The 26,610-nt window shown below is 41.1% G+C and overlaps 1 protein-coding gene and 1 long non-coding RNA gene across 2 annotated transcripts; both read left to right on the top strand.

The window, feature by feature from the left end:
* Positions 1-777: 777 nt before the first annotated feature.
* LOC4323849 (anthocyanin regulatory R-S protein) lies at positions 778-26,610 on the top strand. The gene is made up of 8 exons (XM_015782844.1): positions 778-917; positions 2,767-3,030; positions 3,853-3,952; positions 4,249-4,263; positions 4,391-4,447; positions 22,255-22,845; positions 22,974-23,354; positions 26,539-26,610. The coding sequence occupies exons 1-8, from the start codon at positions 778-780 to the stop codon at positions 26,608-26,610; spliced, it is 1,620 nt and encodes a 539-aa protein (XP_015638330.1).
* On the top strand, positions 18,065-18,663 carry LOC136354969 (uncharacterized). The gene is made up of 3 exons (XR_010738912.1): positions 18,065-18,097; positions 18,200-18,298; positions 18,378-18,663. It is a non-coding gene; the product is annotated as an uncharacterized lncRNA (long non-coding RNA).

Genomic DNA, 26,610 nt, shown 5'->3' on the forward strand with positions numbered 1-26,610 from the left:
TTAACTTCTTTTGTAGGCGGACCTCTTAAGGTACTGCCTGCGAAAATCTTTTTTCACAAACTGATAATAAAGATATTTTTGCAGACGGGTAACAATCTCGCATCACGGTTGTTATTTTCGTAGATGGCTATTTAGCTCCGATAGGCCTATCCATCTGGAAAAAAATGACATCGTCTGGAAAAATGGTTTTTCTAGTAATGGCTACTCCTTAATTAATTAATCAATTAGTCTTTTAGCAACAGGTTGTAGAACAGTGTATGCGCAGTTGCGGATGGCAGGCAGCTGCTATCTAGAGAGAGTCTTCAACTATATACGAACACGGACGGACGGCTGTGGCCGGCCGGCTGCATATCGATCTCTGTTGAGTTTTCCGGCCCCTTGAGATCTATCTGCATTTTGGAGTTTGATTCTTCGTCTCTCCTTCTATATCAGCTATATATCTTAATTAAATTTCCAGGTTTATATGTTATTGCTTAATTTATTTTTTTATTCCTACTTTCTGGTGTTTTATTCTTCATCTTCATGAATGAATCAAGTGAGAATGGCCAACAGCCTCCTCTTGCAGTGCAGCAGATCGAGTTATTAGTAGATTTGTTTAATGATACTGCCGGCTGGTACTCTTAGTTCCTGACGCATGCAATATTAATTACTCACATATGTAGAGGCGTAGAGAGCTTAATTTATTAATTACTTCTAGTTAGAATGCATATATGTATTATTCCTTGATCATTCTGATGCATGCGCATATGTATCTGCAGGATTGCTTATAGTGTGGTGATGATGGCATCTGCTCCTTCAGCTCAAGAAGAACCCCTACAGCCAGGGACGATGCAATTCAGGAAGCAGCTTGCTGCTGCCGTGAGGAGCATCAGTTGGACCTATGCCATCTTTTGGTCCATTTCAACTACTCGTCCAGGGTAATTAACTGGTCATATATAGACTCTACTCCATAGGAAAAATATGAGATCGGTTGTTTCTATTCTAACACAGGAATTTGGTAAACATAGGAATATATCTTGCCAAACAACCTAAAGAATAGGGCTCCTTTGGAACGAAGAGATTTTGGAGAAAAATTGAAGGATTATATTAATTTTTATGCCCCGCAAAAAATATTATTTTTTATGAATCCTTTGTAACGAAGGAACGGTCCACTAAATTCATTTGAAATTCTTGAGGATTGTCTCAAATTATAGGAATTTTGGAGTATTTTTAACACAGGGTTCAACCTTTTGGGAAAATACCTTCGTAATTATCTCTTTCTTTTAATTCCCGTGTTTTTCCTTCGCTCCATTCAATCAGATGTTCCTGTTGTTTTTCTGTGTTTTTTCATCCATAGAATTTAACGTGCCACGGCACTCGAATACTACGTTTTTCCTATCACTGTATGTCCAAAATCCTGTATTCCTAATTTCGTGCTTAATTATATTTCATTTCCTTGGACTTAACAAAGGGATAATTTTCTCTATTTTAGCTATCCCTAATCCTTCAATCCAAATGAATTTTAAATAGTGCCAAATGATTGCAGTTTTAGAAGACCTCGTACCAAATCGTTGCTGGATAAAATAAAGTCCTACATAAAAAACAAACATATGAATTTCCATATTAACTGAGGAAATGATAAAACCATAACAATCCGGTTTAGCCGCTCATCATTTGCTTGTTAGCATATCAGTCGCATGGCTCGCAGCCAAAATTTCAATTTTGAAACTTAATTTGATTCTGAGGGGTTTTCTCATTGTAGTCTACTTTTCAGCATTGTGTTTTAAACCACGAATAAGCAATAACACATATATAAAAGTTTTACCGATAAATTATTTTTGTTGTTTCATTCAGTTTTTTCTTGTCTTATTAGTCAAAGCTCATACGCTAATTAAGTCCTAATGGTTATATATACTATCCTATGCATAGTGTCCAACCTCAATTGATATACTCCCTCTGTTCCATTTTAACTGTAGTTGTGGGTTTTCATATCTAATATTTGACCGTTCGTCTTATTTTAAGTTTTTTTTGATGATTAGTATTTTTATTGATTTTAGATGATAAGAAATTAATAATATTTTATACATGACTTATTATTTTTTAATTTTTTCATATTTTTTTCAAATAAGACGAATGGTTAAACATTGGATACGGAAACCCACAACTGCACTTAAAATAGAACAGATGGAGTAGACGTTATGGAGTAAAAAATTGTAATTAAGTCTATAGAGGTTTGCGTAAGTGGAATTGTATACGTACATGAACAAATATGCAAACTCAACACGAATATTATATAAATGCAGAGAAAAAAAATTGAATACACTATAAACCAGCACAAAAATATATTTAAAACATGTAATATATAGCATACATATATGTAGTGGATGAAAGCAAGTACTACATGCAATAAAAATAATAAAACTATACTTTTATCGCTCGTGGCAACCTTAGAAACAAGGCCAGCTAATCTATTTGGACCATATTGAACACAAACGATCGAGGACAAATAATACCCTGGATGGTTTAAAATGTTCTCCCCTAATTTCTTCCTCACCATACCATATGTATAGTACTGGTGACATCAATTAATTGATTTCTCTCTTATTCACGTACATGTTTACAAATTAATCTATTACATGTAGAAGCCGCCTCAACTCGCCAACAAAAACTTCATTAAAATTTTAATATTGATGAGTAAATTAATGATGAAATTTCTATAGCAAATAATAGTTATATTAATTGAAGTTTGCTTGTGCTTAAAAATTTTTCTGGCTCCGCCAAATGTAGAGTCCTAACATGGAAGGACGGGTTCTACAACGGCGAGGTTAAGACGAGGAAGATAGGCAGTTCGACGATGGAGCTCACGGCTGAGCAGCTCCTCCTGCAGAGAAGCGAGCAACTGAGGGAGCTGTACAGCTCTCTCCTCTCCGGCGAGTGTGCAGACCAGCAGAGGAGGAGGAGGCCTGTCACCGCGCTGTCGCCGGAGGATCTCGGCAACATGGAATGGTTCTACATGGTCTGCATGACCTATGCGTTCCGGCCTGGACAATGGTATACTTCTTTGATATATAGTATAATTAGTTAGTGGTACATTTCTTTCGGCCTAGAAAACTTCGATTAATTCCTTATATCTGAATGGTGCCACACAGATGGCGGTTAAGAAGTGTGTTATAACATATACTCACTCTCTCCCGAAAAAAGAATCCTAGAAATAGATTTGAAACTACCTAATGGAGAGTGTCGTAGATAGAGAGGTTGTTGGAGTGAGGAATGAGTTTGGCACAAATTAATTGAAGAGCTGGGCTATATTCCTAGTGTAATAAGTCTTTGTTTAGTTCCCAAAATTTTTTTCCCAAAAACATTACATCGAATCATTAGATACATACATGGAGCATTAAATATAAATAAAAAGAAAAACTAATTGCACAGTTTACATGAAAATCGCGAGAACAATCTTTTGAGGCTAATTAGTCTATGATTAGCCATCAGTGCTACAGTAACCCACATGTGATAATGAAAGATTAATTAGGCTTAATAAATTCGTCTCGCGGTTTCCAGGGGAGTTACGAAATTAGTTTTTTTATTCGTATCCGAAAACCCCTTCCAACATCCGGTTAAATGTCCGATGTGACAAAAAAAAATTTTCTTTTCGTGAACTAAAGAGGGCCTAAATTCATTTGCACTGATAAGTGGAGTAATCATGTATTACTAGGTACTCCAGTACTAATATTTTAAATCCAAGGTAGTACTAGTAGCTAGTCAAGCATGCAGCTGGCAGTCAATTTTTTATGTATATATTGACAAAAAGATTTCACAGTACGTACTGAATTGTTGTTACCGTGTTGGTCTGGTGGTGTATGCATGCACTGTCAGTTTGCCAGGTAAAAGCTTTGCAAGCAATGGATGTGCCTGGCTGTGCAACGCTCAGTCTGCTGATAGCAAAGCCTTTCCACGCAAGCTCTTAGCCAGGTACGTACTTTCGTACTAGTACATTAAACCTCGTCCTAAAATATCTTAATGACATAGGATAGTTGTACTCTCTTCGTCTTAAAATATCTTAACGATGTATGATAAGATCTGATATGATACATTCTAAATAATAAATTTGGATAGAATCTAGACATGTTGTGTTAGGATTTGTCATATATATCTTACCTTAGCTTAAGTTATTTTAGTTATTGTAGGATGGAGGGACTACGTTGATCGATCTAGTACTAACTTATGTGCATACATGCTGTGTCTCTTTGGATCGCCAATAATTTGTTGCAGAACGCTTCTATTCAGGTACATACCTATTGTACATGCTTCTTGAGGCCAAATTGATGTTCGTACGTCCTATATATATTTTATATTTCTGATCTGCATCAGCTAATTAATTAATTAATGAAATGAATATCGATCGGTTATACAGACAATTGTCTGCGTCCCCTTCATGAATGGCGTACTTGAGCTTGGGACCACTGATCCGGTAAGCGCTTACTCATGAATTAATCTGGATATGAGCTAGGTTAATTATTCAGATTTATTATCTTAGATGGTACCAAATCCTCACCTAGATTACCTTCTTTTAAGGATGTACGGGGAGTATAATCATACACAACGTTAAATTATATATATATATACTCACTCCATACTCGTAAAATAAGTCATTTAGAACAATGTTTAAGCCAAATTTTGAGAATATAAATCATTAATAACTCTCAAGTTATTGAGTTTGAAAATGTAAAAAATATATGAATAGATTTGTCTTAAAAAATACTTTCATAAAAGTACAATGTATCATTTTTTAATAAATATTTTTATAGAAATAAGAAGTCAAAGTTGTATTTTGAAGACCGTGTCGGTATCGATATCTAAAACAACATCCTTTATAAGTACGAAGGGAGTATATAACATATGATAATATAATATATACGTGAGTGTACAACACTAGCTAGCTAGGCAAGCCTTAACTAAATTAATTTGTTACATGCAAGAGTGTGCAGACGATAGGGTTTGCAAAGACGTTGCAATACTTGCAGGCCGCATATATATACTCCCTAGCTTCTTCATCTCATAAAAAATCAACTTCTAGCTACGAATCTGGACATAACGTATGTTCAAGTTCATATTCAGAAGTTGGCTTTTTATATGACAAAGGGAGTAGGCACGTTCAGCATAAGCGATGGAATAGAGTCTACAATATTAGGCCGCATAATGCATTAGTTCTAGTATGCTTCAATTCAGGACCTCCTCTTTCTCTCTTTCTTCAAGCTCCCCTCTTCAATTATCCACCGATTTGGTTTGAAGATGTCTCTTAATTTTCTCGACTTGAACAAGTGTTTTTGATGATTTAGCTACCTCAAAGAAACTACATAGCTTAGAGGACGATGTTAACATACGTTTCAAGTATTCAGGATTCTATTTTTGCACTTCCTAAAGAAAATCAAATTGTTGTCTTAGGACATAAATTCTTCTTCTTCGTAACCTTAATTTCCCCAGCCATATCTGTTGTGCATCCATCTGTGTTCCTCTAGCAATCATTTGGTCACACACGATTCCTACTTAACACAGAGATTATCACATTAGATTGATCACTAGCTTAGCTAGCTTTCTTGATGTGGATAGAGAGGGTGTTGCCAGCCGCGATTTTGATTGAGCAAAGATTGACTGTACTGGTAGAGATTGACCTCTTGCGATGGATTGAAAAATAGGTATAGCCCTAGTCTTTGTGTAACTTTGGTCAATATATAGATAGCCCAAATGAAATCATTTTTTTTGGTATCGTTTGGCATTTTAAAATATAAGGTCTCATTTTGTGTTTAGTACTTCGACCGTACCTCAAATTCTTGGGATACGACCATGTGTTAATGTCATCGTATATTCACGAAATTAAATTAATGCACCAACTCACAGTTCACTGAAAATTAGTTTGCTCGTTAATTAGACTTACTTCCCTAGTGTTGTGTCTTCTACCTTTAAAATCTAGCTTTTCATATATTTAAGTTACGTGGGAAAATTTGTTAGATTTTTTTAAAAAAAAGATAATGTAGGAGATATTCCTACAATGTATATATTAAATATATAAAAATTAGAGTAAATTTCACAAAACTACACATACCATGACCAAACTATCACAAAACTACAAATTTAACTAGGTTTATCACAAAACTAAACATTTAACACCAAATTTATCACAAAACTACACATTTAAAATGAAGTGTCACAAAACTACATATTTAGTAACTAAATTATTACAAAACTATAAGTTTTAGAACCAATTTAGTCACAAAACAATAATGTTTATAGCTGCAGCATAATAATGGAGCTAGGGATTTAAACTCTAAAAGCTGTATTTTTATGATAACTTCAATTTTAAATATGCAGTTTTATTTAACCTTAAATATGTAATTTTGTGATATATATGGTGTTAAATATTTAGTTTTGTGATACAACGGCTTAAATCTGTAGTTCTGCAATAGTTTGATCAAAGTACCTATAGTTTTGTGAAATTTACTCTAAAAATTACAAAAAAGAAAAATTGTATAGGTTTCACTACATGCTGTCTAGCCATTCTGTAATCTGTGGATGGTATATAGCTATGTTTTGTTATATGAATAACCAAGGTAAAATATGATCTAAATCTACATTTTACAAACTTAAAAAGGTGGAGACTTATATTTCTGAAAATCATGTGATTCCTTTCTCTACTTAAAAAATGATTTTTCATGGCGTCACCCTATAATTTTCGCTGGCGGTTATACGCGAAAACCGCTACTAAAAATGTAACGAGGGGTGAGGGGTTACGGACCGCCAGCGAAAATCGGTTTTCACTGGGGGCCACGCTAAGAGGTCCATCATTAAAAATAGCTCTATTTTCACTAGCGGCTACGCTAAGAGGCCTACCATAAAAAATTAGGATCGCTGGCAGCCGATTTTCGCTGGCGGCAGCTAACTTGCACCGACTGTGAAAAAAATATTCCCTCTATTAAAATCTCCTCCAATCTTATCCCTTCCCATTCACCTCTCCCATTCCTTCTCTTCCTCCTGCAGCCTCTCCACCTCCTGTCCTCCTCCAGCCTCTCCTCCTCCTCCTGTTGGCGTAGGAAACCACGGCGGATTAGCGACGGTGACGACGGCGACCGGGAGGGGCGCCGTGATCCACGGCCGGGAAGGGCACGGGCACGGGTGCAGGCGTGGTGGATCCGGCCACCGCAGAGCCGCGGGGGGCGGATCTGGCCGCCGGAGGGCCACGGGGAGCGGATCCGAGCGCGGGCGGCGGCGCGCGGCTGATCTGGGCACGGGCGGCTGCTCTCGGACGCCGGCGGCGGTGCGCGGCGGATCCAGGCGCTAGCGGGGAGGCTAGATCCGCCGCCGCCAGATCGGCGGCGCCTGGCCGGTGGTCACCGGGGAGCTGCATGCTAGCTGCAGAGAGGAGGCACGACCGCACGAGAGGATCCTCTCTTCAGTTCATGCGTTTGGTTCTGATCTGTTTGCACGTGGTGGGGTTCAACTGCTCATTATGTTTGACGTTTCTGGATCATCATTTTCTTCTGTTCATGTGCTCATTTTCTTCCTTCGAATTCCAGAAACCATTTCTGCAGCGGGCTGCGGTGGAGGCTGCGGCGGGGCTCTGTGCAGCGGTGGTGGAGGCCGGCGGGGCTCGGCAGCGGCGTCGTCGAGGCAGAGGCAGTGGAGGCTTGAATGCTTGAACTTTTTTGATGCTTGAATGCTTGGGGGAATAGAAATTTTTGACTGTAAATTTAAATTGTGCTTGTGTGAATTGAATTTTTTGACTATAATTTTTGGTTGGGTGAATGGAAATTTCTGTGGATTTTTGAATGGTGGAGCGTTGACGGAGGCGCTCCGTCTGTTATTTTTTTTTAAAACTTGGCCAGGATTAACACTGGTGGAGAAACCATCTTTCGTCGGTCGGCCGATTTCCACAATAGTCCCGGATGCAATAAAAACCGGGGCTAAAGATGATCTTTAGTCCCGGTTCAAAAGGGTAACGGGCATATTTGATCTTTAGTCCCGGTAAGATCATCTTTAGTCCCGGTTCGAATGCTGTCAGGTCATGTCACCAACCGGGACTAAAGCGTAACTTTAGTCCCGGTTGGTATTGGTAATACCAACCGGGACTAAAGATCCCGGTGATCTTTAGCCCCGGTTGGTGCTACCAACCGGGACTAAAGTCCCACCCCTATATATATATATATGTCTTCTTCCTCCTCCAGCTGCCCGAGCAAGCTTCAAAATTTCTTCAAAAAAGAGGGGAGGTCATGCCAAAATTTCTATTGAATTTATTTTGGTGATTACATACAAATCGGAGGTGCCTAAAAGGTTTGCAACTTCATCCTCCAATGTTTTTTTTTGTCATACTACATTTGCACCTATGTTTTGCACACTTTTTTTATCTCCAAAATTTAGTTGTAAGTTGATGAGAGAGAAAATGTGTGTGGGGAAGAAAGAATATATAGAAATTTAGTTCATTTGCTAAACAAGGTTTTATAAAATAGTTGAGAAGGAAAACTCTAGTGAAAGTTAATCTTAAATAATAGAAAACAAACTAAAATGAAAATTAAAAGAAGTAAAACACATTAAAATTAGTTTAAAACTTTACAAATAGTTTTTAAGAATTATTTGGTGTAATATTTTATGATTTTTGTATGAATAAAGATATCTTATAATTATTGTATGACTGTCATTATTGTAAGAATAATTATTTGTGTACGGTTTTTTTTGACTCATGTAGATGGATCGGCAATGGATGTACGCTGACCGGCGGTCCAAAGAGTTTATTGACGGTGTGCACTATTTTTTGAGAGTGGCCGAAGCTAACAGGCAAAGGGGTTTTATTTGTTGTCCATGCAATAAGTGTAAGAATCAGAAGGAGTATTCTGCATCCAGGACTATTCATTTCCACTTGTTTGAGTCGGGGTTCATGCCAAGCTATAATTGTTGGACATCCCATGGAGAGCAAGGTGTTGAAATGGAAGAAGATGAAGTGGAAGACGACAATATTCCGGACTTTGCTCAGTATGTTGGATTTGAAGGAAATCAAACGGGCGAGGAGGAAATAGCTGCTGATGGTAACGACGTTGCGGATGATCTTGGTCAGATGTTGCAGGACGCCAGGGAGGACTGCGAAAGTGAAAAGGAGGCCCATAAATTGGACAAGATGTTGGAGGACCACAGAACTTCATTGTACCCAGGTTGCGAGCAGGGGCACAAAAAGTTGGATACCACTCTGGAGTTGTTGCAATGGAAGGCAAAAAATGGGGTTAGTGACAAGGCATTTGGCGATTTATTGAAACTAGTCAAGAACATTCTTCCGGGGGGAAACAAATTGCCCGAGACAACGTACGAGGCTAAGAAGATAGTCTGCCCGTTAGGACTGGAAGTTCATAAGATTCACGCATGTCCGAACGATTGTATCCTATATCGTGGTGAGGAGTATGAGAACCTAGAAGCATGCCCTGTTTGCAAAGCACTACGATACAAGATTAGACGAGACGATCCAGGAGAAAGTTGACGGGCAGCTAACAAAGAAGAGAATTCCTGCTAGGGTGATGTGGTATTTCCCTATAATACCACGGCTAAGGCGTTTGTTCAGGAACAAGGGGAATGCTAGAATGTTGCGATGGCACGCTGAAGAGCGTCAACAGGACGGGATGCTGAGACACCCCGCCGATGGTTCGCAGTGACGAAACATCGACAGAAAATTTAAAGAATTTGGAAAGGACGCACGAAACATACGGTTTGGTTTGTGTACGGATGGCATGAATCCTTTTGGAGAGATGAGCAGCGGCCATAGCACTTGGCCCGTTACGATGTGTATCTACAACCTCCCCCCCTGGCTATGCATGAAGAGGAAGTACATAATGATGCCGATTATTATTCAAGGCCCCAAGCAACCTGGTAACGACATCGACGTGTACCTAAGACCACTGGTCGAAGATCTTAAACAGTTGTGGAAGAAGGAAGGTGTCCCCGTGTGGGACGAGGACAAACAGGAGGAGTTTAACCTACGAGCGCTGCTGTTCGTAACCATCAACGATTGGCCTGCACTTAGCAACCTATCCGGACAGTCCAACAAGGGGTACAAGGCTTGCACTCACTGTAAGGATGAAACAGAAAGTACGTATCTTAAGCACTGTAGGAAGGTTGTATACATGGGTCATCGTCGATTCCTTGCAGCAAACCACCCGGTACGGAAGAAAGGCAAGCACTTCGAACATAAGGCCGACCACCGTACGAAGCCTAAACATCGCAGCGGGAAAACAGTGTTTGCTATGGTTAAAGATCTTAAAGTAGTGTTCGGAAATGGGCCTGGAAGCCAGCCTATAGAGAGCGAAGATGGTCACGCGGCGATGTGGAAAAAGAACTCTATATTTTGGGAGTTACCATATTGGGAATTCTTGGACATACGCCACGCAATCGACGTGATGCACCTCACTAAGAACCTTTGCGTAAACCTTCTTGGCTTCCTAGGTGTATACGGAAAGTCGAAAGATACACTGGAAGCACGTAATGATCTGAAGCATATGGAACAACGTGGCGACCTTCACCCGGAACCAAAGGAGAAAGGAAGCCATTACTTGAGTCCAGCCAGCTACACTCTTAGCAAGGCAGAGAAGGAAAGTATGTTTGAATGCTTGGAGAGCATAAAGGTACCGTCTGGATACTCCACGAATATCAAGCGAATAATAAGCACGAAGGAGAAGAAGTTCACAAACCTAAAGTCTCATGACTGTCACGTGTTGATGACACAACTGCTACCAGTTGTAATAAGGGGTATCCTTCCAGACAATGTCCGGGCAACAATAACAAAGCTATGTGCATTCATGAACGCAATTTCGCAGAAGGTCATCGATCCGGATAGATTAGAAGCCCTTCAGAATGAAGTGGTGCAATGTCTCATCAGTTTTGAGTTGATATTTCCACCTTCATTTTTCAATATAATGACGCATCTGCTTTGTCATCTTGTGAAAGAGATCCGTATTCTCGGGCCTATGTACCTATACAACATGTTTCCTTTCGAGAGGTACATGAGCGTTCTGAAGAAGTATGTTCGTAACCGTGCTTGTCCAGAGGCAAGCATCGCCAAGGGTTATGGAACAGAGGAGGTCATCGAATTTTGCGTAGAATTTATCGAAGTCCTTCGCCCAATCAGGGTACCTGAATCACGCCATGAAGGGAGACTACGGGGAAAGGGAACTCTCGGAAGGAAAGCAATAACGACGGTAGACAACAATTTATTCCGTAAAGCCCATTTCACTGTTCTGCAACACTCTTCATTGGTAGCTCCTTACATCGAGGAGCACTTGGCTCTAGTTCGCGCCAGGAACATCGGTAAGTCCGATGCATGGATTACACGGCATCACATTGATACTTTCCCCGCGTGGCTACGACAACATCTCATGGGTAACGAGTCGATCAACCAACAACTTGCCTTCCTGGCGAGGGGACCGTCTGGGTCGATTGCGACATTCCAGGGATATGAGATCAATGGGTACACATTCTACACGAGAGCCCAAGACATGAAGAGCACGAACCAAAACAGCGCTGTTCGTGTCGATGCCATGGGACACGATGGAACAACTGCCACGTATTACGGTGCCATCGAGGACATATGGGAACTTGACTATGGTCCTCTCAAGGTTCCTCTGTTCCGGTGCCAATGGGTTAGGTTGACTGGTGGAGGCGTAATGATTGATGACAGTGGGATGACAACTGTTGACCTTAACAAGGTTGGATACTCGGACGAACCTTTTGTCCTTGCCAATGATGTAACGCAAGTCTTTTTCGTGAAGGACATGTCTAGCAAAGGAAAGAAGGGCAGAGGTCCTGATGAGCCTAAGCGTCAAGTGGTTCTCCCAGGCAAAAGAAAAATCGTCGGAGTTGAGGACAAGACTGACGAGGATTACGATCAGTTGGATGGGCAACCCCCTTTCACGGTGACGATTGACCCTAGCATCCTCCTATCAAATGAAGACACCCCTTACTCACGCAGCGATCACAAGGAGGGAACAATAGTGAGGAGAAAGTACGTGCGGTCAACCGTCACCGCCGATGTAATGCCGTAATTATTGTGTACACGATGTAAACTATTTTGGATGTATTGATTATCCATATAAATCAATTGATGTATGGCATATGTTAATTACGCACGATTATTAGAGGTTTCAACAAGTTTAAATCATGTATATGCTAGTTATATGTGATACTTATAATTTTTAAAAGTTTTAAATCACACAGGTTGCAATTTCATATGTATGTTAATTAGAGTTTTTAACATTTAATTTACTAGCATTCATATGCTAATTATAATTGACTAGAGGATTTTTAAAAGTTTTAAATCACGCAAGTGGCAATTTCATATGTTAATAAGAGTTTTTAACATTTAATTTACTATCATTCATATGCTAATTATAATTGACTGGAGAATTTTTAAAAGTATTAAATTTAATATATTTTTAAAACTATCATTCATATATTAGAGTTTTTCACAATTTAATTTACTATCTTTCATATGCTACTTATATATGACTATTCGAATTTTTAAAAGGTTTAAATCATGCATGTGGCATTTACATATGTTAATTAGAGTTTTTAGCATTTAATTTAATATAATTCCTACGCTAAGTATATATGATGATTACAATTTTTATTAATTTTAAATCATGCAGTATGTACATACATATCTTAATTAGAGTTTTTACCAATATAATAATATCATTCATATATAAGCTAAGTATATATGATTATTGGAATTTTTATTAATTATAAGTCATATATTTGCTTATTACGATTTATCCACTTAATTTATTACAGACAAAAATAATTTTTCGAAGTAATTGTCATTAATCTTTGTACTTTAAATAATGTTAATGCATTAACTTCTATTTTATAAACACATATGTAAGCGAAAATCATATGCAGTGCTATAATCTTTAGTCCCGGTTCTTAACCCTAACCGGGTTTAAAAAGAATTTCGAAATAGCGGAAAAAGATATTTACTCCCGGTTGTTGAGAACAACCGGGACTAAAGATAGTCCCGGTTGTTCTCAACAACTGGGAGTAAAGATCTTGTCTTTACTCCCGGTTGTTCTCAACAACCGGGACTAAAGATATCTTTAGTCCCGGTTGTTGAGAACAACCGGGAGTAAAGATCCGGGGGTATATATATTCCCGGTGCGCCCTCGTCTTCTTCACCAACACTTAGACGTTTTCGGCCGATCGATCTCTCTCGGCCTCTCTCCTTCGCCGCCACTGTCTAGGGCAAATCCCCGCGCCGACGCCGCCGTATCTCGCCGTCGTCTCGAGCTCGTCGTCCTCGCCGCCGCCTCCGCCTCCTCCGCTGTCGCCGCATCTCTGGGGTGAGAGCCGCCGCCGCCAGATCTCCCTTCATCTCGATCTCTCCGATCTCGATCTCTCTCCGTCGCGCCGCCCGCCACGAGACGCCGCGCCATGACGACGACGCGCCACGCCGACGCCGCGCCAAGCCGCCGCCGGCACGCCACGCCGCCGACTTCGCCGCCGCGCGCGCAATGCCGCCGCCGGCACGCCACGCCGCCGCCTTCGCCGGCGCGCGCGCAATGCCGCCGCCGGCTCGCCACGCCGCCGCCGCATGCCAACGCCACGCCGCCGCCGCCGTCGCCACGCCGCCGCCGCCTTCGCCGCCGCGCGCGCAAAGCCGCCGCCGCCGCCACTGCCCCGCAACGCCACGCCGCCGCCGCCGTCGCCACGCCGCCACGCCGCCGCGCCAACCGCCGCCCCGATGCCGCCACACCGCCGTTAACGAACGAGAACGAGAACGATCGAACGAACGAGAGCGAGAACGAACACGTCAACGTACGTTGCCGCGAGAACGTGAACGAGAACGAGAACGATCGAACGAACGAGAGCGAGAACGAGAACGATCGAACGAAGACAAGCGAGAACGAGGGAACGAACGTGAATGAGAACAAGCGAACGAACGAGGACGAACGTTAACGTGAAATGCAATATATATATATATATATATATATATATATATATATATATATATATATATATATATATATATATATGTTACTTCGCATTTATCCTAATACATCTTTTTGTATCTTGCAGAAAAGACGTGTTGTCGGAGTCGTCCGTCAAGCCTGAGTGGAAGAGCTAGCCCTAGAAGGAATTGGAGCAGGCAAGTGACGTAATAATATAAATGATTGTTATATTTGTAATGCAATTAATTAAGATTATTAGACCTGTAATTAGACTTATCATATAAGATTGTGTAGTGTTCTAATATTATTTGAGTTTTAATATAAGATTATTTTATTGCAAATTAGACTTAGTATGACATTATTGACTACGGAATTGGTGCGACTCCTAGCAATTGACTATTGTAGTCTTAATTAGACTTAGCATATACGCACGAAACACTTAGCATACATGACTATTTTATGACTATTTTAGTCTTAGCATGTAATATTATTTGAGTTTTAATATAAGATTACTTTATTTGTAATTAGACTTAGTATGTAATTATTGACTACGGAATTGGTGCGACAAGTAGCAATTGACTATTGTAGTCTTAATTAGACTTAGCATATACGCACGACACACTTAGCATATACATGACTATTTTAGTCTTAGCATGTAATATTATTTGAGTTTTAATATAAGATTATTTTATTTGTAATTAGACTTAGTATATAATTATTTACTAGCTAGGGTTGTATAATATACGTCACCTAGACTTAGCTTATATCACGATTTGTAATTAGACTTAGCACGTAAGGTTGTGTAGGGTTCTAATGTACGACATTTACACTTAGCATACATGACTTAGATTGTTAAAACATAAATGTCTCGTGACTTAGAAGATGTTTCTTGTATCAACGGATGGCTGACCGCGATGAGGAACAGATATTGTACGATACAATCGCGGAGGGAAGCAGCCAGTACTGGAATGAAGAAGAGGGGAACGAGGATCCAAACCAGTACTTGAACGAGGAAGGGAATGTGGAGAGGGATGCGGAGGGGAACCAGCAGGGGCACGTGGAAAGGGATGTGGAGGGGAACCAGGAGGAGGAGGCTAGTGGTAGTCAACCCTCCGTTGGACAGAAGAGGGCACGCGGGCAAGAGGTGCAGCGAAGAAGCTTGAGGGTCGGCACATCATAACGGAAGTGGAAGAAGATGGACGTCCTAGTGCCCCGGCCGAAGCCGCCAAGAACTATGTACGTCACAGCGGTTGGGTTGTGCGGGATAACGTGCCTGTCAGTACGGTGTACTGGCGAAGAACAAGGGCACGCGGAGATCATGAGAGCTTTGTCCCAGATTCGGAGAAAGAGATGCTGTGGACCACAATGCTCGAGACATTCACCCTTCCTGCGGGTACAGAGGACAAAGTGAAAAGGTGGACTCTGAAGAAAATGGCAGAACAGTTTCAGAGCTTCAAGGGAGATCTGTACCAGAAGTATATACTGAAGGGGCAGACACCGAACTTCGACACATTCCCAAAGCTAAGGGATCACTGGGACGAGTTCGTTGCATATAAGACAGGTGAACAAGGGCAGGCGATGATGGAAAGAAACAAAGAAAATACCGCCAAGAAGAAGTACCATCACCACTTGGGGTCAGGAGGCTATAGCGTCGCGATGCCGAAGTGGGAGGAGATGGAGGCTAGCTTGATTGAGAGGGGTATCGAACCGGCAACAGCCAATTGGCCGGAACGATCGAAGTTCTGGTACTATGCTCACGGTGGAACGCTCAACCCAGCTGATGGCTCACTGGTCTTCGGCGATCAGATACGAGAGGCTGCGCGACGACTAACAGATGCAGTGGAAGCCTCCTCTCAGGGCACGTTCCGACCAGACAGAGATAGGGACGAGCTGACACTCGCCCTGCATACTCCAGAGCATCCAGGACGAACACGAGGGAAATGGGTGATTCCTTGGAAGATTGGTTTCAAGGAGGACATCCACACGTACAGGAGTCGGATGAGGAGCAAGAGAGATACCGAGGCGAAGATTGCAGACCTAGAGTTCCGGGTATCGAGCTACGAAGTCAACATGCAAGAGGAGGTGGCAAGGAAGGTTGATGAACGCATGGCCGCACATCGGTCCCATGATCCCCAGCCGACCATTCCTCCTGCAATGGTGAGCCCGTCAGTAAACCGTAGCAGCTGCGCCTCAACGGGGCAGGTAGGATCACAGAGCATGGACGCCATGCAAACACAGGACGAATCGACCTGTCCCGTTGATGACATCACTCAGCGGACACCATGTGAGCTGCATATTCCTTTCAAGAACTTATCAATAAAGGTAAGATTTAGCCATTCCGCTAGTTGCTGCTTATATATGTTGATTACTAATAAATAATCTCTCACAACATGAAGGTGGCGTCGGGCATGGCCATCCCAACGGACCCTTCAGGTACTTACCACTGCAGGCCGATTCCAGCAGGATACTCGAAGGTCGAAGTTGAGTTGGTCGAAGGCGCGTACGAGGACCTCGAGCTGGATTACCCTGGAGGAGACGGTGAGACGCATCTACGAGACACAAGCCATGCCATTATTCTATGGCGCAGGCGGTACATCATCCTCCCTAGGCGACAAGCGGCGTCTCGTGCACCATCTCCTCCGGCTCCGCCATCTCCTCCTCAGGATCCTGCACCGTCTCCTCCTCATGCTCCGCCAGCACCGTCTCCACCTCAGGCTCCAGCATCGACTCCTCCTCAGGATCCTGCACCGACTCCTCCTCGTGCTCCTACACCTACTCCTCCGCAAGCTCCTCTTCCGGCACCTTCAAAATCAAGGGCCCCCCCAGCTCCACCGCCTGCCCACACAAGGGCAACGAAGAAGGCGAAAGTTGACGCCGCCAAGAACAAGGACCCGGGGTACGATTGCACGCAAGAGGAGCTTGACGCTTACGTTGCATCAGAAGTCAAGAGACAATTCAAGCCTCGAAGTCCAGAAAAGAAGATTCCTATAGACCCCAGTGTCAGGAATTTCTTCAGTGGTATGTCTACACCTGTCAAGGAGGCCATCAAGCTATCGGACTATGAGCGAACACTGAAGAAAGCATCTTCTGGAAAGTCCAAACCAGTCCCTCAGCTTGGAGAGCAACCAAACCAGGAGATCGAGCCGTTGGTGACCGGGGAAGACATGACGAGAGAAGAATTTATTATTGACACCGGTCTAACTACGGATCAATTGCTAGGAGTTGAACCAATAGAAAAGGCGGAATTAAAATACATGTACGAACTCGGTAAACCGCTTGTCAAGCCCGAGCTGGTGCAGTCCCTACCCACACAAATGTACAAGTTCCATCAGCTGTACGTGGAGATGAGCGCCACCGGTAGAGAGATGATCGGAGCGAGGATCAGAGACCCGGACTTCTTGCAAGGAGATGATATTCTCTAGATCAATTTCAAGGGAATCTACGAAGTATACCAGCTGGACGCCCTCGACGTCTCTATTATGAGTTGCTGGACTTTGTAAGTATATCGTTCAATTATAATTCTTAATTACTACGTCTCCTTTAATTAATTAGGTCCTTGTATATAAGTAGACTATATAAAATAAAATACTCCCTTTTATCGTTGTAGAATGGAGATTCAACGGGCCCGACGGCGGAGGGTTTTCGATACTGGATTCATCGACCCTCGGAGAGTAAACGTTGCAATGCTCGACCAATATCCGCAGGAAACAGAGGACAATCTCGTCCATCTCCTGAAGGCGCAGCATTACAAGACGTTCATACTGTTACCGTACAACACAGAGTTAGTTTAATTTTACTGTCTTCCTACATACCAAATTTCATTCCCGTACGAACTTGCTAAGTGTTTCATATGTAATGCATCCCACGCACATTGCAGATTCCACTGGGTGCTTTTACTCTTCGACCTGTCGGCCTGCACCGTCAATGTATATGACTCAATGGATAAAAAAGAGTCTACGTTTGACAAGGTTTTCGAACTTATAGATAGGTACTGGCATAAGTTTCTCTGTTAATTAAGAAATTCTTGTTATGTTAATTATTTCTACTACGAATCATATCTTTAAACTCCATGTAGGGCTTGGTTTCGGTTCCGTCATTTGGTCCGCGACAACTAGAGAGAAAGACTTAGGCGGAGGTTCAAATTTCCTGTGAGTACACATGCTCTACATTTATATTTCTCCGATTCAAATTAATACATACAACTGTATATTAATTAGATCTCACGCCGTTAATTTGTCATTTATTTGTAGTGCGCAAAGCAAAAGCAGGGAACTAACTTGTGCGGCTACTACGTGTGTGAGTATTGCCACTGCCTTGCAGACCAAATCATCACCACAAGAGAGCTCGATGTACGTACAAATAAATTCAAAATTTCATTACGTAACGATTTCTTGTTTAATTACTAATCAATTTCATACATTCATATAGTTTATTCGCATGAGGGATAACCTGACCACACACAAGGAATTTATCGCAGCGGTTCAAGAACAACTCATGGGATTCATCAACGAAGAAATCCTTGATCCCAAGGGTGAATTCTACTACGACGGAAACATAATTCACCGGTCCTTAGCTTCTGAGCTAGCAGCGACTACTACTACGTCGAAATCGTAGCTAGCTAGGACATATAATGGATTGTAATTAATACATGACTACATATGTTTCTATATGCATGTGTACACATTTTCTATAATGTAAATATATTTTGGTCATATATATATCTATATACATATGCATTTGCATAACATATATATGTATAAATACATATATATTATGCATGTATATACATATGTACTGAACCATATATACATATAATATAATATAATATAATATATATATATATATATACATATATATATGTATGCATATATATGTATTGAAACATATATATGCATGGTTTATATATATATATATAAACCATGCAGCAACAGGGCCATGCAAAAAAAAAAAAGGTCAGCTCGATCTTTGGTCCCGGTTGGTAACACCAACCGGGACTAAAGATGGCTCAGCCGGCCACGTGGCTGAGCCACCAACCGGGACTAAAGATCGATCTTTACTCCCGGTTATTTCACCCGGGACTAAAGATAGCGATCTTTAGTCCCGGATTGGTACTCCCGGTTTGGAAACCGGGACTAAAGGGGGGTTACGAACCGGGACTACAAAGGGTTTCTCCACCAGTGATACAGTGTTTTCTCACTACTACGAAAACCATCTTTTTTTTCGCTGGCGAGTAACACTGTGTCAGCCGCCAGTGTTAATCCTGGCCAAGTTTAAAAAAAATAACAGACGGAGCGACACCGCTCCGTCTGCCTCCGTCAACGCTCCACATTCAAAAATCCACAGAAATTTCCATTCACCCAACCAAAAATTATAGTCAAAAAATTCAATTCACACAAGCACAATTTAAATTTACAGTCAAAAATTTCTATTCCCCCAAGCATTCAAGCATCAAAAAAGTTCAAGCATTCAAGCCTCCACTGCCTCTGCCTCGACGACGCCGCTGCCGAGCCCCGCCGGCCTCCACCACCGCTGCACAGAGCCCCGCCGCAGCCTCCACCGCAGCCCGCTGCAGAAATGGTTTCTGGAATTCGAAGGAAGAAAATGAGCACATGAACAGAAGAAAATGATGATCCAGAAACGTCAAACATAATGAGCAGTTGAACCCCACCACGTGCAAACAGATCAGAACCAAACGCATGAACTGAAGAGAGGATCCTCTCGTGCGGTCGTGCCTCCTCTCTGCAGCTAGCATGCAGCTCCCCGGTGACCACCGGCCAGGCGCCGCCGATCTGGCGGCGGCGGATCTAGCCTCCCCGCTAGCGCCTGGATCCGCCGCGCACCGCCGCCGGCGTCCGAGAGCAGCCGCCCGTGCCCAGATCAGCCGCGCGCCGCCGCCCGCGCTCGGATCCGCTCCCCGTGGCCCTCCGGCGGCCAGATCCGCCCCCCGCGGCTCTGCGGTGGCCGGATCCACCACGCCTGCACCCGTGCCCGTGCCCTTCCCGGCCGTGGATCACGGCGCCCCTCCCGGTCGCCGTCGTCACCGTCGCTAATCCGCCGTGGTTTCCTACGCCAACAGGAGGAGGAGGAGGAGAGGCTGGAGGAGGACAGGAGGTGGAGAGGCTGCAGGAGGAAGAGAAGGAATGGGAGAGGTGAATGGGAAGGGATAAGATTGGAGGAGATTTTAATAGAGGGAATATTTTTTTCACAGTCGGTGCAAGTTAGCTGCCGCCAGCGAAAATCAGCCGCCAGCGAAAACCTAATTTTTTATGGCGGGCCTCTTAGCATAGCCGCCAGCGAAAATAGAGCTATTTTTAATGGCGGACCTCTTAGCGTGGCCGCCAGCGAAAACCGATTTTCGCTGGCGGTCCGTAACCCTCACCCCTCACCCCTCACCCCTCGTTACATTTTTAGTAGCGGTTTTCGCGTATAACCGCTAGCGAAAATTATAGGGTGACGCCATGAAAAATTATTTTTGTAGTAGAGTCTATCATAAAGTTGCCAGAACATGTTAACCCAAGGAATCTCACGATCCTAGACCATCGTTTCTTTTTGGTTGACATAATACATTGTCCCAAGCTACCAAATGGAGAGGCTCATGTTTGTCCTAATTAGAACCTCTCCAGATACGTACCATGCCTTTTTTATTATCAGTCTTCTTAATTGTTCCATCAGGAAGCTTAGAAAATGCACATGTAACTAGCGGAATCTTAAAATTTCGCTAGTTAGTATAAAGAAAGATCAAGTAAAGTAATTTAAGAACCGGGTGTAGAATGAGTCAAAAGAAGTTTAGGGTTCATGTGCACGGTGCACCATACCAATGAAATAGATCATGTGAATAGACTTTTTTTTCTCTATGTATAACCAAAAGATGTTGTAATAAATACCAACTTTCTTATTTATCAGTCGTCTATTTTTTTAAAAAAAATTGTCAGTCACCTACACTTACATATATAAGGTGTAAATTAAACTACACGTACACAATTCATAGACTAGTAAAGTGCAAATTAAATACAAATGAAATAAACATTTTATTTTACTTTATTTATTAATTCAACAAACCCATATGTATTTTTATGCTTCTATACTACTAGGAAAATAATTTATGCCATGAAACAAAAATGTGTCATCAATGCTGAAACTGTAGCAATAGATACATGTTCCCACCATTTTAAAATCGTTGATAGTCATGGTAATAAATATAATGGTAATAGGTAATTGCAACGATTTTTATTTAGTGGAAACAAATTTCGATATTGCCACAAAATGGATGTGGCAAAAAAAATCATATTGCAACACTTCACATCGTTGCAATAAATAATTATACCACTACTTCATATGTGGCATTAGTTCTACATGCCAAATAAAAAGTTTAAATATTAAACTATCATCATAACTATTTCTTTTTGATACCTTGTCATGGCAGGATTTGAACCAAAACCTCTCCCCCACGCACGGTCTCCTTTACCAACATACCTACGCATTAGTTTTATTATAAAATGCAAATCTTTTCATTTGAGCCTACTAACTAAGATTTGAATCATAGACTTGAGTATCTAAAAGATTTCATATAAAAAATTTGCCACCTATAAAATTTTAGATCTTGTGGAGAGCTATAATTTTCATATAAAATTTGTCCCAATCTATGTCCATATGGAAAAAAAACTAAGTTAAATTGTGAGATGATAATTTTTTTTATTGTAACGCATTTGTTGATCATGGCAATATAAAATAGTGAAAAGTAACTTACCACAACCATGTACTATGCAAATTACCACAAAAATTAAAATTGTGGCGAGATAGAATATGTTTTTTTTTGCAACAATAATGCTTTTTTGGTGATAGCTCAATTACTATTCTAACAAAAATATTGAGTGAAACAACTATTGTAAATCATTGAAACAAAATAAAGGTATTTGTCATAAAAAAACTATTGTTGCAATAGTACAATATATTATCACAAATTATTTTTCATTGTAATAATTTGGTGGCAATAGCTCAATTATCTTGTCGTGAGGTCATTGGAAATTGTTTATATCATTGAGAATAAACAAGGAAGTAGATATTGTACATATTTTTATATGTTTAGGTAGTAACATTGGCCTCATAAAAAGAAGAAACGAACATAAATACAAGTTATTGGATATTATCTGTTGTTGAAAAAAGTAATGGATGGATAAGAAAAAAAACTCAGTGAACAAATAGCAACCAGAGACATGAAGAAATTAAGGCTCTCAATCCACTGTATTTAATTATAATTTATATTCACAAGATGGTGTGGTAACCGTAATATCCCATATTTCCAAAGGTTCCGGAGGAACCAAATGTGGTAAACCGAATCACCACGGCTTTCTGGGAGTTTCAACTTCTGGCATGCTCAGACGAGCCAATTAGCTCTGGTACCCCTTCTTCCCCATCATCGCCGCTGACGAAAGAAACTGGAGACGCCAACACCGTGCTCATCGACGACCTCTTCCTCGCCCACAGCGATGCGATACTAGCAGGAGGAGATCAAGAAGATCATCAGCTAGGCAACGACCTCGGGCAACAACAAGCAGCCACCGCCATGGAGATCGACGATGATATGATCTACAGCCTGATCAGGAACTGGGATAACGACAGCAGCAGCAGCTGGATCGAGCTCCTGGACCACGTCGTTGTCTCTCCCGCCTCGTGCTTTGTGCCTTGGAAGAGAACGGAGCTGGACAAGCAGGCGGTGGCCGGCGGCGGGGAGGCGGCGCAGAGGTTGCTGAAGAAAGCCGTGGGCGGCGGCGGCGCATGGATGAATCGTGCCGCTGGTAGCAGCATCAAGAACCATGTCATGTCCGAGAGAAGGCGCTGGGAGAAGCTGAATGAGATGTTCCTCACTCTCAAATCACTGGTCCCGTCCATCGACAAGGTAGCTACCTAGCTTACTGCTTAATAATTTAGTAGTAGATCAACTTTTCATTGATATTTCATGACGAAAATTAAGTTACTTTTATTACTCATTACTATGTACTGAAATAACTGTGTTACTTATTTCAGGTGGACAAAGCATCCAGCCTTGCTGAGACGATAGCCTACCTCAAGGAGCTGGAGAGGAGGGTGCAAGAGCTCGAGTCCGGGAAGAAGGTGTCTAGGCCGGCCAAGAGGAAGCCGTGCTCGGAGAGGATCATCGGCGGCGGCGATGCCGGAGCTGTTAAAGAGCACCACCACTGGGTGCTCTCCGAGTCCCAGGAGGGCACCCCAAGCAATGTGCGTGTGATCGTCATGGACAAGGATGAGCTGCACCTGGAGGTGCACTGCCGGTGGAAGGAGCTGATGATGACACGGTTGTTCGACGCCATCAAGAGCCTCCGTCTTGATGTTCTCTCGGTGCAGGCGTCGGCACCGAATGGTCTTCTCGGACTGAAGATACGAGCTAAGGTTGTCTCTCTCACTTAATAGAAACTCCATATGTTATATTATTAATGCTCATGTTTCTTAACTAGTATACCTACTAGTATGCCGTATCCATAAAAGTTATAAAAAAACTGAGCACATATGGAAGAGAGCAAGAAAAAAAAGAGAAATGTTAACGTTGACTCTAATGTAAGAGCTAGTTTTATACATGCTCCAAGATATATAAATAGATCAAGCACATAAGTGAGAGGAGGAAAAAAAATAATTATAGCAAATATATTGTACTCTCTCCATTCAAACGTGTTTTGCATATTTTATTTTCTAGCTTTTTCTTAATGAGATAGACATATTTGTAGTATCCATGAATCCAAGACTTCAATGAAGTAGTTGTCTGTTTGTTTTTACAATGCTAGACTAAACTGTTGGCCAGAATATATCTAAGCAGTCATCTTAATACTTAATGATACTTATTGGTTCTATGCATGCGTATAATCCTTGGTATTTGTTACATGTAGGATGAGTTTATTTTCTTGCTCTTGATGACAAAAGAATACACTCTAAACTTTTGGATGGAGGGAGTATATGTTAGCTCTAATAGTATCTTTAGATGAGCTTACAGCTTGTAGTACCTCCATCCCAAAATATAAAATATAAAGTACACCCACAAGTAATGCAAATTTATAGAAAGAAAGAATTGAATTACCTTCTTGATTGGATCACCTTGATGCATATGCACGTAATGTGATTGGGGGGCTTGATGGTAGAGGATTTAAAGCAAATCAAATTTAGAGGAGAAAGATGTTATACATGCATGCATGCCTTATATTATGATATGTGGAAAAATAGTTGTCTTATATTTTGGTACAGAGAGACTAGTTAGCTATATATACTATAAAAATATTTATAGTTACCTATATATACTATAAAAATATTTATACTATATACTTGTCTTACTGATAACTCTGATGTTTCATTTTTTTCCTTTCACGTCTAGCTTGATTGTCGAAAAAATATATTGATAATTTCTCAGTAATTCCAGCCGCAAAGCACGAGGAATCACCTAGTATTATTAATGCTCTTGTTTCATTACGCTATATCCATAAAATCTAAAAAAAAAGGTTTCAATCCCTTCGTCCTAGATTATAAAAATCTAGTATCGAACTAGATATCTTAGTATGACGAATCTAGATAGACCCTAATGTTGTTCAGATTCATCATATCATATTATGATGTGTCTAATCCGATACTAATAAGCAAATATTTAGAGTTAGGATATATGGATTTAGAGCCAGTATAATTGTATACCATAAACCTGCTATAACTAAGCACATAATCCCATCGTCCCATAAAAAAACAATATAGGACGAGATGTGAAGTTTTCTAGTATAATGAATCTGGACAAGGGTGTGTTCAGATTCATTGTACTAGAAAATGTTACTTTCCATTCTAGGTTGGTTTTTACAGGACGAAGGAAGTATGGAAGAGAGCGTGAAAAAAAAAGAGAAATGTTGACTTATAATGTACTTCCTCCGTCCCTAAATATAAGGGATTTTGGTGAGATGTAATACATCCTAGTATAACAAATCTGGACAGACGTGTCACATCCTACTAAAATCTCTTATATTTAGGGACGGAGGGAGTAAGAGCTAGTTTTAGACGTGCTCCAAGATAGATGGATTAAACACATAAGTGAGAGGAGGAAAAAAACAAAAAAAACATTAAAGCTAATATATTGTACTCTCTCCTTTCAAAACTGTTAAGCATATTTTATTTTCTAGTTTTTATCTAAATGAGATAGATATATTTGTAATATACGTGCATCCAAGATTTAAATGAAGAAGTTGTCTTTTCGTTTTGCAATGCTAGATTAAACTGTTGGTCGGAATCAAGCTGTCATCTTAATACTCATTATTATTTGTTACATGTAGAATGAGTTGATTTTTCTTGCTTTTGATGACGAAAGAAATATGCCCTAGACTTTTTTTTTGGGCGGGGGGGGGGGGGGGGCTCGCTCTATAAGGTACAACAACGAGTAACATAAATACAAAGAATTTAATTATAATTAAATCACTGCTGGAGAAAAGGGTTACCCACGGTTCGCAACCCCCTGTAGTACGGGTGAAATAACCGGGACTAAAAATCCATCTTTAGTCCCGGTTGGTATTACAAACCGGGATTAAAGATGATAGTGGTCTCGGTTGGTCACTATATTTTTTTCTTTTTTTTTCATTGTTCCTTTGCTCACTATATTTTGATTTTCCAAATCGAGTTGCTCACTAGATATCCTCAATCATATCACCAAATCAAATTTGAATCACAAATTATAGATTCACATCACAAATCAAATACATAATAGATCAATCTAATGAATCACAAATTCTAAAAAAAAAGAAAAAAAAATCTGGCGCTGCCGCCGGCCACCACCCTCCCGGCCTCCTACTCCGCGCGCGCGGGCCTCCTCTGCCCGCGAGCGCAGTCCGCCGCCGCGCCCCACCGCCGGCCTCGCTGGCCGCCGCGCGCAGGCCTCTGCCCTCCCGGCAGACTTTTGGGTTGGAGAGAATAGAGGACAACATTTTAGGTTCTAAGTTTTTCAACGTAGGTAAATATGACTGTTCTTTTTTTTTTCAGAAAACATATAGAATTAATCTTGATCTGATAGCTAGATTCTTTTGTATAAATTGAAAAGATAAAGGGCTTATTGTGAAAAAAAAAAACTTATCAACTTTATTTTAGCGGTAAACCAAACATGCTAGAACCATTGTAATTTTACTAATTTTTAGTAATGTTAGAAACTTTTACTAGCTCTCAAAACACCAAAGTTTGGAATTAAGAGTGTAATCCAAATATATATATTTTTTACCTGGTCTACCAAACTTTCTTAATGACCAATTTTGAATTTGCTAGAATTTAGTAAGACTGAAATTTAAATAAACCAAACAGGCATACATATATATGCATACGTTCATATATACCCATAGTTTCACAAGCGCAATATTGTGGAAACTTTATTGTAACAAATTTGGCTACGCCGTTTTCATATGCTCAGAACTTAGGTTTTAAATAATAATCACGACAAAAATTAATTAGTTTATGTCGATTTTATGGATTTTAAAAAGACAATAATTAATGAGGACCTGAAACTCCGAAAAGAGTGCATAAAATGGAGCTTTCATTCATTGATGCTAACTGTGTTGGTATTGTTTTGCAGTATGCCATTTCAGCCGCCGTGGCGCCTGCGATGATCAGTGAAACTCTCCGGACAGCCGTAGCAGGCAACTAA

Source organism: Oryza sativa, chromosome 1, assembly GCF_034140825.1.
Source record: "Oryza sativa Japonica Group chromosome 1, ASM3414082v1".
Taxonomy (NCBI): Eukaryota; Viridiplantae; Streptophyta; class Magnoliopsida; order Poales; family Poaceae; genus Oryza; species Oryza sativa.